At 39.9% G+C, this 12,920-nt stretch overlaps 1 protein-coding gene across 5 annotated transcripts; it reads right to left on the bottom strand.

The window, feature by feature from the left end:
- Positions 1-275: 275 nt before the first annotated feature.
- Positions 276-6,170, bottom strand: DDIT4L (DNA damage inducible transcript 4 like). Of its 5 annotated transcripts, none has more exons than XM_045018744.1 (4): positions 4,481-4,659; positions 4,059-4,186; positions 3,811-3,951; positions 276-2,818 (listed from the first exon to the last, which is right to left on the bottom strand). In XM_045018744.1, the coding sequence occupies exons 3-4, from the start codon at positions 3,896-3,898 to the stop codon at positions 2,331-2,333; spliced, it is 576 nt and encodes a 191-aa protein (XP_044874679.1). In that variant the 5' UTR covers positions 3,899-3,951; positions 4,059-4,186; positions 4,481-4,659; the 3' UTR covers positions 276-2,330. The 5 variants fall into 5 exon arrangements, with proteins under 5 accessions (XP_044874679.1, XP_044874678.1, XP_044874677.1 ...); XM_045018743.1 differs by lacking the exon at positions 4,481-4,659 and adding an exon at positions 4,264-4,442 and having other exon boundaries at positions 4,059-4,183; XM_045018742.1 differs by lacking the exon at positions 4,481-4,659 and adding an exon at positions 4,264-4,441.
- Between the last annotated feature and the right edge of the window lie 6,750 nt (positions 6,171-12,920).

The following is a 12,920-nucleotide window of genomic DNA, read 5'->3' as shown; positions in this document are numbered from 1 at the left end:
GCACGGCCCAGCCAGACGCTTAACGAAAGTCAGGACAGAGTTTCAACATTCTTTCATTGTTTCCTTATACTCCCTTGTATACCTCTATCCATCTGTTCCTTGTTCTATGCTTTACAACACAACACAAGCTCTTAGGGACAGGAACTGTGCAGTACCTAGCATGAGGGGGTTCCAGTCCATGCCAGGGGCTCCTGGGCACTACCATCACATGAATAATGTGAGAGAAGAATGATCTCAAAGACAACCTACATTTGAAAGGTAAAAATATAAACTTTTATTGTCAAGATAGACAAACCCATTTTCTTGCATAGGAATCAGTTTCAAGAACAGTGCCAGTAAGTAATTGTTATCTTGAAGTTCGAAAGGGAAGCCAAACAGTTCAGGGGGAGGGGACCTAACATCTATACATCAGTGCAGAGAGATCCAACCATACAAAGTGACACCACCGTTTAAGGCGTTGACATTAAAACATTAAAAGCAGTACAAGTGCAAAACAATGGTCCAATTCTGATAAGGCAAAGGCTCAATAGCTGTGAGGTGCAGTAACTTCCAAACATTAGAAGAGTGCAGTTCTGTAATCCAATTAAGCCGGTTACATTGTATACCTAATATGCAACTTGATGGAGAACACACACATTTCCCCCTCCTCCATCACACACTTGGTAAGTGTCAAATTGTGCCACAAGTGTTTCATACATGTTGATGTAACTTAAGTACTTGCAAGATAAGTCTTCAAGAGAATGACTGCTAGGAGCCAAGACACTTGGTACATGTCTGCCAAGGCAGTTTCCCCTCTATTATCTGTTGATAGTCATCTTCCAAGAAACCCAAGTGCTAGCAACAAAGACACGATGCATCTTTCAGCTTTTTCCCCCCTCTCAGAAGAATGGCATATAGCCAGAGAACTGTTACTGAGAAACATGGCAGGGAAAATAGACTAAAAGATGAGGCAAACCTCTACCCCCTCACCCCCATACTGCATAGTGTTGATATCTGCCCCTGGCCGGATCTGAAAGATGTTGCTTCAGTTACAGACAGTGACAGTCACTATTTCAGTTCATGGTCTTTTGAAAATTCCTGTGTTTTATCTAGGCCAACTAGTCAGCTTATTTGAGCATAGGGAGACTAGTTAATTTTCAACAGAAGTGGTGTAAAATTGAAATAGAAGTCTCTAGGGAAGATGAGGGGGAAAGCGGGGAAAGACATTCGAGCAGCAACGTAAGCATCAGGTTGAACACTAGCTAAACTTTAGCTACCTTGGAGAATGAAGAGGGCAGGTTCATGAAAGGGAGAAACTGCCAGGACATTCCAGAACCAAAGTGGGGGTACTATGATGGTGTGGAGAACTGAAACCCCCATGAGGTGTCCTCTTAAGTGCATGAGCTACCATGCCAGAACAGAAAAAAAAATCCTCCAGACTTTGGAGAGGAGCTAGCAGGAGAACAAATGAAAGTGTTTCTTGGTTCCATTTGGAGGAAGGGATATGGCAAGGGAATACCAGGATTCAGTTTTCTGGCCCAGTAAAAGAGGGCAACTCTGAGTGCAGACATATTCCATTTTCAAACCCAAGTATGAGGTAGGCAAGTGTTTCCAAGACAACGATTTAGCATTTCTGCTTGACAAGTTACCTTGCTTTTAAATCCATCTTTGCTGCCCAAATTGCATTGTTTTCCAGTTTTTAAAAAGCAAAAAATATTCAAACACAACTGACTATTGTTTTGACTAGTCATTTGCCCCTTAAACACTTCAAGAAGTTTAAAAGTGCACATTGCTGAGATTGCAGTGCAAATTGGCATAGTCCTTAGATTGAGCAAATTATGTTTGCTACATAACCCGTAGGAAAAATTGTGAAATATTTACTTTTGCACCAGGTTGATCAGCCTGCTACCTTTTAAGAGGCAAGATCCATTTCTTGGTTTGGGCAGGGGAGTTTGACATCCACTAAATTTAATTAGCTGAAGACTATTTTAAACAAGAACTCTAGAGTTTTCTGTGAAATCTTTTGGGACTATAAACCTATGCTAGCAGAGTTATTTCCATGGCATAAGCACTTTCTATAGAAAAATGGTCAGTAACAATTACTAGGCTGACTGCAGGACAGGTCAACTAGATGCTAACCATAAGTTTCAAGTAAAAAGTTAGCTTTGTTCTCACCTTTTTTGCACCCCCAGTAAAGGCACTGGGAATATCTTATGCCAACCTGAAGGCTTACACATTGGGGTGTCTGCGTAGCCCATACAGAGCACAATGGTTGCTGTGCATGAAATCAAACTGTAAAGCAAGGTACCTTTTAAAAATTCAGACACAGTTTTAAACATGCAACAAGATTTCTAGCATTCTTCAATAACTGTCCCAATCAAGGAGTAAAGTTTTTTTTTAATAAGCCGAAACCCAGGACTCAGAATCAGAGTACGTTTGCTGCCAGATGCGAAACAAGCTCGGGTAAAGAAAAAGTCCCTGAAACTGGGCCATGAGCAACAGTCCTGCTTGAACACAAGTGTCAGTTCAAAAGTAGGAACTATACTGGGGTCATAGATAATCTTATCCAGCTTTTTACATACATTTCCAATTTCTAAATTGACATGGATAATGCAACCTCTCAAACCACAAGGCTCAGTTGAAGAAAGCCGCAATACATCTTGAGCTATTTTCTTGGTTAGTTGTTCTGGTATCAGAACCTTTGAGCAGTGAAGTTTGGTCTGCTTTGATTTGGATAGGCAGTTCTCCAACATTTTAACTAAACTCTGACAGGTTCTCTCCTCAAACACCACCTCATTAAGGTTGGGTTCAGGCACAATGTAATCCCAGTAGTCAAAGTCTGCAGGGGAATTAATTATGAGAAGACATGAGGAGGAAATACACATAGTAACATACCAGTAACTGGAAAGAGGCAGACAACAAACCTACCTGTTAATTTTCCTGAAGTATTAAATAGTGATAGTCAGCAAGCCAGCATGAGCATACTACAGTGTCAGTTTTAATTCTCATTCATGTAAGAAACCACACTACACAATGTATATTTTGTGTATGCTGCCAACAGCAGTCTGTGGTCACTTTAACTAATTTAAAGTACAGATGATAAAGTTAACCAGCATAATCAAGAGAAATGTATTACTGAAAACTTAATGAAGTCATTCTCCACTGGGGAGAGGACTTCACAACCATTACTCATGTTTATCGCCACAGGATGATAAAGAAGCTGGCCCCTTGAAAACATGAAGTTAGTTTGCTTAAAGGAGAAGTGATACCTTTGCACTTGGTCATCCGCTTTCTAACGTGATCAGCCCTTAGCGTGGAAGGCTGCCAAGGGCTGAGATTGTTTAGTACATACATGGAAGAAAGTAACTTGCTCATCCTAGTAAACTACTGAAAGCTGTGAAGTATACTGCAAGTGCATTAGTAATACAACCCATTTATATGCGGAGACAGTTAAACTGTTTCACAAATCTATTTATAGCCACCTATAGTGAGTCAGGATAAGCCACTGCAATTCTTGCAAAAATCTAATCTTCCACTCATTCTGAAAAATTTATTAGGATCATCTTTGCAGCTACTATTTAGCCATGAAAATCATTTTAGTATTAGTCAGAGGTAGCTCTAAAACATATCAGTTCCCCCCTCCCCTCCACACTTGTAGTCATGTAATAATTCATGAGCACCACCTCTGCTCAGTTACCCCCCATTTACAAGCATGCATGCACTAACACATAACGATAAGCTATAACACCACTTGGGGGTGGACACCTCCTCCTCTTTTGCAGCCTTACTTTTTAAAGGGGTGGGGGGATTGAGAAGGTCAAAGATACTCACCGCTTATGTTTGCGTGGTGAAAGCCTTGGTGTAGCAATTCTGAAATGCACGCAGTGCTTTTACTGCTTAAATTGCTAGTTGCAACCATTTTAAAGTACACTCTAAGTAACCTCCAACAGATCTTTACGCCCTTCTGGTTTACTGAAAGGGAAGCACATGTAGCAAGCTTACAAACAAAACAAGTTATCAAGAGACACTACAGCAACAGCAGCCTCAACTCATAGCAACTCTCAAGAAGGGACACTTGCCTGCTAAGAGATGAAAAAAGAAGTCTTGGAGTTTAGTTACACAATCCAAGACGCACTGCCATGCCGTTTATAACTCATCCCCTTGAATAGTTTTTTCTTGTGTCAAATGAAAGCCTTCCCTCTTCCTACTGAAAGGGGGCACAATGAATTAAAAACAAAATTAAATCACCTATCAGTGGAATCAGCCCACACGATTTCATCTTACCTGCTAAAACTTCACAGAAGTTCAATTACAGTATTTATATTTCAAAGAGCTGCTTTCAATTTCAGTGACAAGAAGTACACAAATCCTCAACAACTATAAACCTACAATTAATGCCTACAGTTCCCATTCATTAGCAACCCCACCTAACCCCTCCCTCCTACGGATCAAGCTGCCAGCCAGGGCACCAGCAATTTATATGCACTTCTCATTCCCCCACCTGTCCGTGCTCCTCCCTCTCCCCACCCCATTCACATTCCCAAGGCAGCTCCACTCCGCCAGATCTTTCCCCTCTCATTGGCTGTTGTTCCAAGAGGCTCTGTGGGGAGCAGAGCCGGGACAGGACTCATCCAGTCCCTCCTGTGAAAGAGGAGCAGCTTGAACAAGGATGGGGAAGGAGAGGAGGGGATCTGGCTAATGATTGGTCAGCGGCAGTGTCAAAAAGATCCAGGGGCTGGGAGAGCCGGAATGCTGATCCCCAGACACGTCACACTCAGCCCGTGTCATTCAGCTGAGTTTACAGATGTGCTGCAAGTAGAGACGTTAGCAGCACGCACTCCCTGCTCCTCCACCACCCCAATTGTGTATTCTGCAGCCAAGGGCTTGGGGTGGGGTTAAGTAGAATTTTTATTTCATTCATTTTCCAGGGCGCTTTGCATACACTGATGTAGTCTTAAATTACTGTTTTATGCACTCGCACACATTTCCCCCGAGTCCGTGTGTCCCCTTCATTTCCCCTCCCATCGGCCTCAGTTCTCTGTCATTGCAGAGTGGGACTCATGAAGCATGTTTCTCCCGCAGTGCAGAGATGTTTTCAAGCTGCAGTTTACTGGGCTAATATTGTATTATTAATGCAGCAGCTGTTTATGAATAAAGGGGCAGCTGCCATGTTACAGATGTACAATAATGCAAAAAGGATACACAGAGCCTACAGTTGATCTCACAGAGTTATACTGGTTTTACTCCATTAACTTCATCTGATTATTCCTAATTCATACCACTGCAAGATCAGGCTCAGGCCCATAGTATTACAGTTAATAATAATATACACTTCTGTAGTGCTTTCAAAGGGGGTGGGGGAGATTTCAAAGTGGTGTACAATTATGAATGAATGAATGTGGCATCAAACCTCCAATGAGCTTCACTTGGGCAGAACTGGGGTATTAATTCTCAAATCATGCCTGCAAGTTAGTTATTACTGGAGCTAAACTTGTCTATATACAGATACTTGATGTTCTGACTGATAAAAACTTGTAATTTTCTGTACAAACCATTGGTATACATCTCTGTGTGAGTGGAGGGGGTGACTCTAGTTCATTTCTTTTGGAAGAGCTGCACCTCTAGTGTGTTTACTACAGCACTGTAAATAGCTGTTGGTTCTTGGTAAGGGACTTAACATTACTCAATGTACTCTCCACCAACAGGGAGCAAATTAGAAGCTGAGCCTGGAGGCGGTTGGTTGGTTGGAACCTTGGGGTGGTGGTGCTGTTCTATATAAATTGGCCACTTTAAGCACTTATTGTAAACCACAAGAAAGTTGTGAGTGTATCACCTCAACCAACAGCTCCAAAATATTTTTACTGCAGGTTAGAGACAGGGAAGAGTTTTAAGGTGGGTGAAAGGGACAGTAACTTCTCAATTTTTCCCCTTATTCCCCTTCTACCCAAATGGAAACAGTAAGAGTTAATAGCATGCAGGAAAACAATTTCAAATTGACTCAGGTTTTACTCCCTCTCCATAGGTTTTTTTCCCCCTCTGCTCTTTAAAGTATAGTTAACAGCAAAAAAACTCACACAAACCTCCAACTTAAAGCTATGAAGGCCAAGACATTCAGAGTCCAGGTATAAAAGCTGGGCCAATGCTCTGGGCTGCTTTCTCCATTACTTTGTACCTTGTGCCCGCCTTCTCATTTGGGTAGTGTTTTGGACAGGTGTGAATGCCTACACAAGGCAGTCGAGAATCAGGCCTTCCTACTTTAACTCATGCCAGGAACTAAGACATCATCATCATGGTGGCTTAAGTGTTGGCCCCAGCTCTGCTTTCTACCCTTATAAAACATAAGGACAGTCAAATTTTTCCTTAAATTTAGTTTTGGAAGTTGAATTTCCTTTAAGTTGCTACATTGTACTAAAAGAAGCAACAATGCATTAGATAATTTCCTAACAATCATTACAGCCATTGCTTACCACAGATGTCTTATTTAACTAGCAGTGGATGAGGGGTGGTCCGACCAATCAAGAAAGGGCAGGGAAGTGTTCACAAGAGACTGTCTATTAAGCTATGGTTCACTTTCTGATGAAAATGTTTGGGAGCCCCTGCTCTAATGGTCTTGCCTTCTAACAGTTAATGGAGAGTCTCCTATAGTTCAGGTAGCAGAGCTGCTCTTTCAAAATCTTTCCACACACTTCCACTGCTACCAATTGTTCTAAATGCTAACAGGGCAAATTCCCTGGTGGGAGTTTATCAGGGAAAACAAAAATGCAATAGGGGATTTTAGAGCATTTTATTCATGTGATTTGGTGAATGTGTACTGGAACTGGGGAAGGATTAAAATACAGATTGCTGACAAATCAGAGTACAATGTTCTATGTCACATCCTACTTTAAAAATGTTTCGTTTGCTTGTAGGTCAGTGATTCATTAATTAAAAGTTCTCATTCATCAAGAGTCATTTGGGTCGATTGCTGACTGGAACAGATCCAAACGATTATTAGTTTGTGGCTCATTAACTTGATGGATTACTGTTAATCTGGCAGCCACCTACGCACAGGAAAGAGTCTATTCTCCTTTCACAAGGGAGAATAGACCCCTCATTCTCAGCACTAAAATTCTCTATAAAAATGTTTTGTCAGAATAACTACAGCAATTGAGCAGTAAACCTATTTCTAAGAGAAAAAACTCAATTGTCTTTGTGGATTCTCAACTGTATTACAAAGAAATGGACTGAAGAAAAATAATAAAATCTGTTTAGATTTTAGTAATATAAAGAAGTTGTTCTGCCACCCTCATTCTAAGAGTGAAAATGAAACACTTTGGCAAACAGTCCTATTGCTATTTACATAAACACAGAAGAAAATTTGCTCCAATCCTGCTCTAGCTGAAAGATGAGTAGGCTCTAATTTAAAGATAGAAAAACACCAGGAAAGATTTCCAGAACTTCCATGAAGGAACTGGCTGCTTTGCCTTTGAATAGAATCAAACCACAGAGAAAGTGATAAGGCAACTACCATATTATTGACTTAGAAATGGTGAGTATTAACAGAGGGTATTTTCCCTGCATAAGGGATACATGTGGGAAACACCCATTAATGCTAAGTGGAGTATCTCTTCACACAACCACAGGTCTAATTTTGCTCTCACTAAAGTCCATGAGAATTTTGCAATTGATTTCAAAGACAGTAAGATCAGGATCATTTTGAGTAATATACATTTTTAGCCATGCAATAATTTACAAAGCCAAACTCTGCTTTTTTACTCCATTTGTAAATCTCCATATATCACAACTGTCTGTACTAGTTTCCATGCAGGAACCTGACGTTTCTAGCAATAGAACTGATGGGTATTGGTGCCCAAGACAGAAGAGGGGAGCAAGATTTTTCAAAGAGCTGTTCTGAGCTGATGAAACATCTCCAATACTGTCCATCAGAGTAGGTGTTAATAATCAGTGTTAACTGATTTTTAGTTAAAAATATTGACATATGATAGATCTTTACGTATTTAAGTGCTGTTTCAGGAATCCATTTGTTTTGTGTAAGGTAAATGGATATTTTAAATTAATTTAATTAAAATAAACAGCACCAAACACCACATGGCAAAATTAATTGCTGATGTAAGTAAATGGTGCTCCATTGCCTTTACTGGAATTATACCTGCTTAAAATAGTGAATTTGGATCTTCCTCTATGCAATATAGTGTTAGGGATGTTCAGCCAACTGAGTCAAAATTAGAATTATCTGTAGGCCTTATTTATCTTATTTCCCTTTCATAATAGGAAAAAGGCATTCCAGGCAGTTTCTTAGAGATTATGGGCCTTCTTGGGTGGGCTGAAGTTAACAGGCATCATTTCTGACAATATGTTCAAGATGTGCAATAATCCTTCCTGGATACACTGCCTCAGAGTGTTTTATCACTTAATTACTGTCAAGTGAAACTTCTGGTCAGTGAAACGTGGCTTATACATACATCCTAAAATGAGTTACAATACAAAACCAATCTTGCTAGAAAACAAATTTTTGATAGTGATCACAACTGCTTTATGATTCTGAGCTCAAAAGTGGTTACCATAGTGACTCCATACTTCAAAATAGTTTTTGCCAAACACAGTGCAAAACACCATACAATATCTGTCGTCACAGAAGATAATTTAGGGCATGTGAATTTTCTTATGTAAAGCCTTTATATAGAAAAAGCTTATATGTCAGGTATCAGCATTCATAAACTTTTGGCTACTGATTAAAGTAATTTGCATGCACCTTTTTTTTTAAATGCACGCTTTGCTTTGTCCTGATAGAAATTTTTCTCATCTTGATTTTGCCACACTTTTAAAAGACATTTGGACACCTTATAAGCATATGCTGCATCTTATGTATTGTGGGACAGAATTATAGAGAGAAAGACTAGGGAGACATTTTAGGTAATCTAGTATAATCTCCCCCCACCCCCGCCACCATCAATGAAGGACTGTTCACTACAGTTACTTAGTCCAATTTTGTGTTAAATTTCTCTAATGATCCACCACTGCCCTGAGAAGATTTAGAGAAAAGTGTTCTAATGCCAACAGACTGTGCTGCAGTTCAAAGAAGAAGAAGTTGGAATGCAAGAGGTGAACTCCTGTCCCTACGGAAGTTGTGGGAGTTTTGCCATTGTCTTCTCTGGGGCTGGGATTTTATCCAGTGAACTTCATCTTAAACAACTGAATTTGTTAGTGATGTCGCAGAATTGATTACAGTTTAAAAAACAAAACAATCGTCATCCCAGGTGTTACTCACAAATACTCAATCTGTCCATAACAATGGCTTTGACAGAATTATTTTTAATTGATGATAGGCTGCCATCAATGTCCACTTTTGGTATCTCCTCAGGGCACAAGGCCTCTCCCTGATTTTATCCTCTGTTTATAATATAACCTTGAACGGCAATCCTATTTACAGAACACATGTTCATATGCATTTTGAGCCCCTCCCCCTTTTTACACTATTCACACCCCAAACACTGCATTATCAGTATTGTCAGATGTGGCATTTGGGCCAACCAATATGTATTATTTATAAGGAGAATGTGTTACATTTCCTTCTCCCATTAAAGACCAAGAGAGCTATCTTGGCCTTATTAAAGTCATGGGCAAAACTCCCACTGACTTCAATGGAGCCAGGATTTCACCCCAGAACTTCTAAGCTATGTGATTAAGAGCGTAGATATGTTAAAAGGAAGAGGAAAAATCCATTCTTGTTACACATACACTAGTTTGTGAAAACTACACACACAAAGCTGTTCGTAAAATCTGCCTGGGATCCTCTGTTCTTTATCTACTGACATAATTCTTATAAACCAGATAATAATTAAGCCTCTTATTAATGGTTGGATGGTCTGAAGAAATTACTGAGCATTAAACATAAAAATTCAAATCTTGAAAGGTACTGGCATAAGAATTAATGTGTCAGCTAATAATATTTCACTCTCTTTTAATCTCCAGAGCTATTTATAGAGCGCACCAATTTGGATCTTTGGCTAGAGAGTGGGAGAGACAGAGGCCTATACACTACAATGATTACTTCTACTTAAGCATGATTAGATGACCCTCTTCTATCACTTTAGGATTTTCTTGCATCTTGGTCTCTGCTGCTGATTTTAGGAAGTCTACATTTTAGTTCTTTACTCAGACTTTCTATGGAAATCTTAACCAAGACAGTTGATTTAAAGAGATTAATTATTTAATCTCTGCAGTCTGGTCCAGTTAAATAACTTGCTTACACAGAACACTGAATTATTAGTTATTAAAAATAATGAGCCTTTTGCAATTAAAATAGTGAAGGTAGCAGAAGTTAGAGAATTAGAAATTAAACTAACATATAGGAGTATTTCTGTCTCTCTTAACACTTCTGCAATGAGGCTGCCACTATATGAGGAAGGGTCAGAGGAAATGTTATAAAATAATCCAGTGTTTGAATGTTATGCAAAACAACATAGGTTAAGTGGCAGAAAGGTCTAGTGTAATTCAATCATACAGGTGATTTTTCATGATCTGGCAGGAGGCAAGATATATTTGGCTACTAGCAGTTTAGACGAGAGAGAGAGAGAGAAAGTGATACAGTTTATAAAAGTATATTTATACTGCGATGCATGAAAAGCACAACACATCTGCTTCTGTTGGTATTGAAATCTTATTGACAGCACTCCCATTGATTTCAGTGGGTATGTCTGTACTGCAAAAAACACCTGTGGCTGTGAATCTCCAAGCTTGGGTCTACAGATGCAGGCTCGCACTACACCTGTAAAAACAGCCATGTAGATGTTCTCACCTGGGCTCCGAAATCCAACCCCCTTCCTGTGCTTCAAAGCCTGTGCTCCAGCCCACACAGGAATGTCTACATGGCTATTTTTAGCTCCACAGTGTGAGCGCTTTGAGGCTCGCTGCAGCTGCTGGTTTGGGTTTTTCACAGTGTAGACATACCCAGTGAGTACAAGATGGGGCGCAGATTTGTGCACCAGGAAAACTTACAAGAGTTGGTGAAAGAAAGGAAATAGAAATATCTTATATTTATATGGAATATCTCATCCCAAAGAGTCCCATCAAAACTATAGGCTATGTTTTTCTTATTTTTGCATTTTAAAGATGGCAGGGAAAAGAGATTTAACAACTTGTCAGTATTTTTCTTGTACATCACTTCTATGGTATTTTTCCTGCAAGGCCATATATTAAATGTAACACATACTGTAGCAGAAATTGAAGGTGAAATGCTAACAGGTAGCCCCCTAGCTCACTCAGGTAACAATGCAACATGATTTAAACTTGCCACCTGCAGTACATGGTGGATATGAAGGAGGGCAGTGGGAAGGATGGGGCTGTAAAATGTATCCTGCATTCTGAGGGTAAGCATTAATGAGAGAACAGTGGAATAGCTGAGGAGTGAAGTATATTAGGGACCTGGGGAGGGAAGGTGACAGGAGGAAGCAATGAGAAAAAAGCTGGGATTTAGATGAGGAGATGATCCAGGTCTGCTGCTACGCCCCAAAATATAAAGGAAATGGAAATAAAAGACACGTACCCACAGAGAAATAGGAGAGAGACGGAGGAATTAAAAAAGGAAATGAGGGAGATTCCTCATATGGTAAATTTCCAAACCCACCTAAGTGACTTAAGACTCAAAGACCTACTTCCAAAAGTGACCTAGAGCCATTCCATGCTTTGGTTCTGGAATTTCATTTTAAAATAAAAATGAGTAATAGTCAAGGAGTTCCACTACTAGGGGTCAGTAACAGGTTATGCAAGGTTTAGACAAGAAAAAAATAATAGTAAAAGAACAAGGGCCAGATTCACCAAGCATGATGAGAGTGGTGCAAAACAGCTGAAGCAGCGTGGTGACTCTGGCCTGACATGTATAGGGTTAAATACTAATATACACATTTTAAATACAGAAAGAGGGGTTCTTCCTCCCACTACAGCTCCCTCAAAATGCTGTGGCGTACAGGAGAGTAGGAAAAGGCAAGGGAGAATTCCTCCAGTGCAGGCATTGTGTAAAGCAGCCCTAGGCTGCTCTATAAGGTCCCTTCCAACCCATCACACACGCCCAGATGGGGACAGGAAGGAAGAATCCATAGTGTGATGGGCATTCTTGTTGGCAGCAGCCATTGGCAGCTGGCTTTAACTGAGGATATCCCTACCAAGGGCTGCCTAAATTATGATGAGGGGATTCTGGAGAAGCCCAAAACCGCAAGGGTTCAGATAGTGGCTAAAAGCTATCTTTGCACTCCCTTTCCCAGGGCTCTGAGTTGCACCACTGTGAGCTGCACAACAGAATTTCAGCCAGATTATCTGAAAATACTTCAGGACCTGATCCTGAGAAATGCACCTGCAACTCCAATTGATTTAAATAGGATAGCCAGTATATACTGGGCTGAATTTAGTCCTTTATCTGTAATCAATATTTGATCTTAGAGGTTTAATTTAGGTAAACACTTTGCTTTATAAATTGTAATAGGAAGATGCTTGATTACAGCTAGATTCAGTGACCAAAACTAACATGCTTTAAAAGTTACCTTCAAGCAGAAAAATTGAAGGTGTGTCTTTTCTGCTTTTTTTTTTTAAGATGCAAAAAGAGAAAGAAGGTGTAAAAGGTTTTTTCTTCAATACCCATTTTACTTCAGTGAATGACTAACATTTTGAATAAAGATAACCATTGCTAAATTTTCAGCACCCATATCCCTTTAATTAACATGTTAGCACTCATAATAAAGTTCCCCGAGATCTCCCAGAGGTCCTCCAGAAATGACTGGGAAGGTAAGTCTTGATGGTCCTGACATTTTTACACTGAAAACAAGCATAAAAGCCAACCAAACTTTTCAGGCTATCATATTGTCTCAGAAAAAGACAAGACCAAGTTTTAAAAGTGCCTTTGCAGGTTATCTTTAATCTACTGACACCAGGATTAGCAAAAAGATTTT

This window comes from Mauremys mutica, chromosome 5 (genome assembly GCF_020497125.1).
Source record: "Mauremys mutica isolate MM-2020 ecotype Southern chromosome 5, ASM2049712v1, whole genome shotgun sequence".
Classification (NCBI taxonomy): domain Eukaryota; kingdom Metazoa; phylum Chordata; order Testudines; family Geoemydidae; genus Mauremys; species Mauremys mutica.
This window is presented reverse-complemented; position numbering and strand designations above follow the sequence as displayed.

Coding starts and splice junctions, on each gene's coding strand:
- DDIT4L (XM_045018746.1), bottom strand. CDS start 3,898: ATGGTTGCAACTAGCAATTTAAGCAGTAAAAGCACTGCGTGCATTTCA. Junction 2,819..3,810: donor TCACCACGCAAACATAAGCG/GTGAGTATCTTT, acceptor ATTCCCCTGCAG/ACTTTGACTACTGGGATTAC.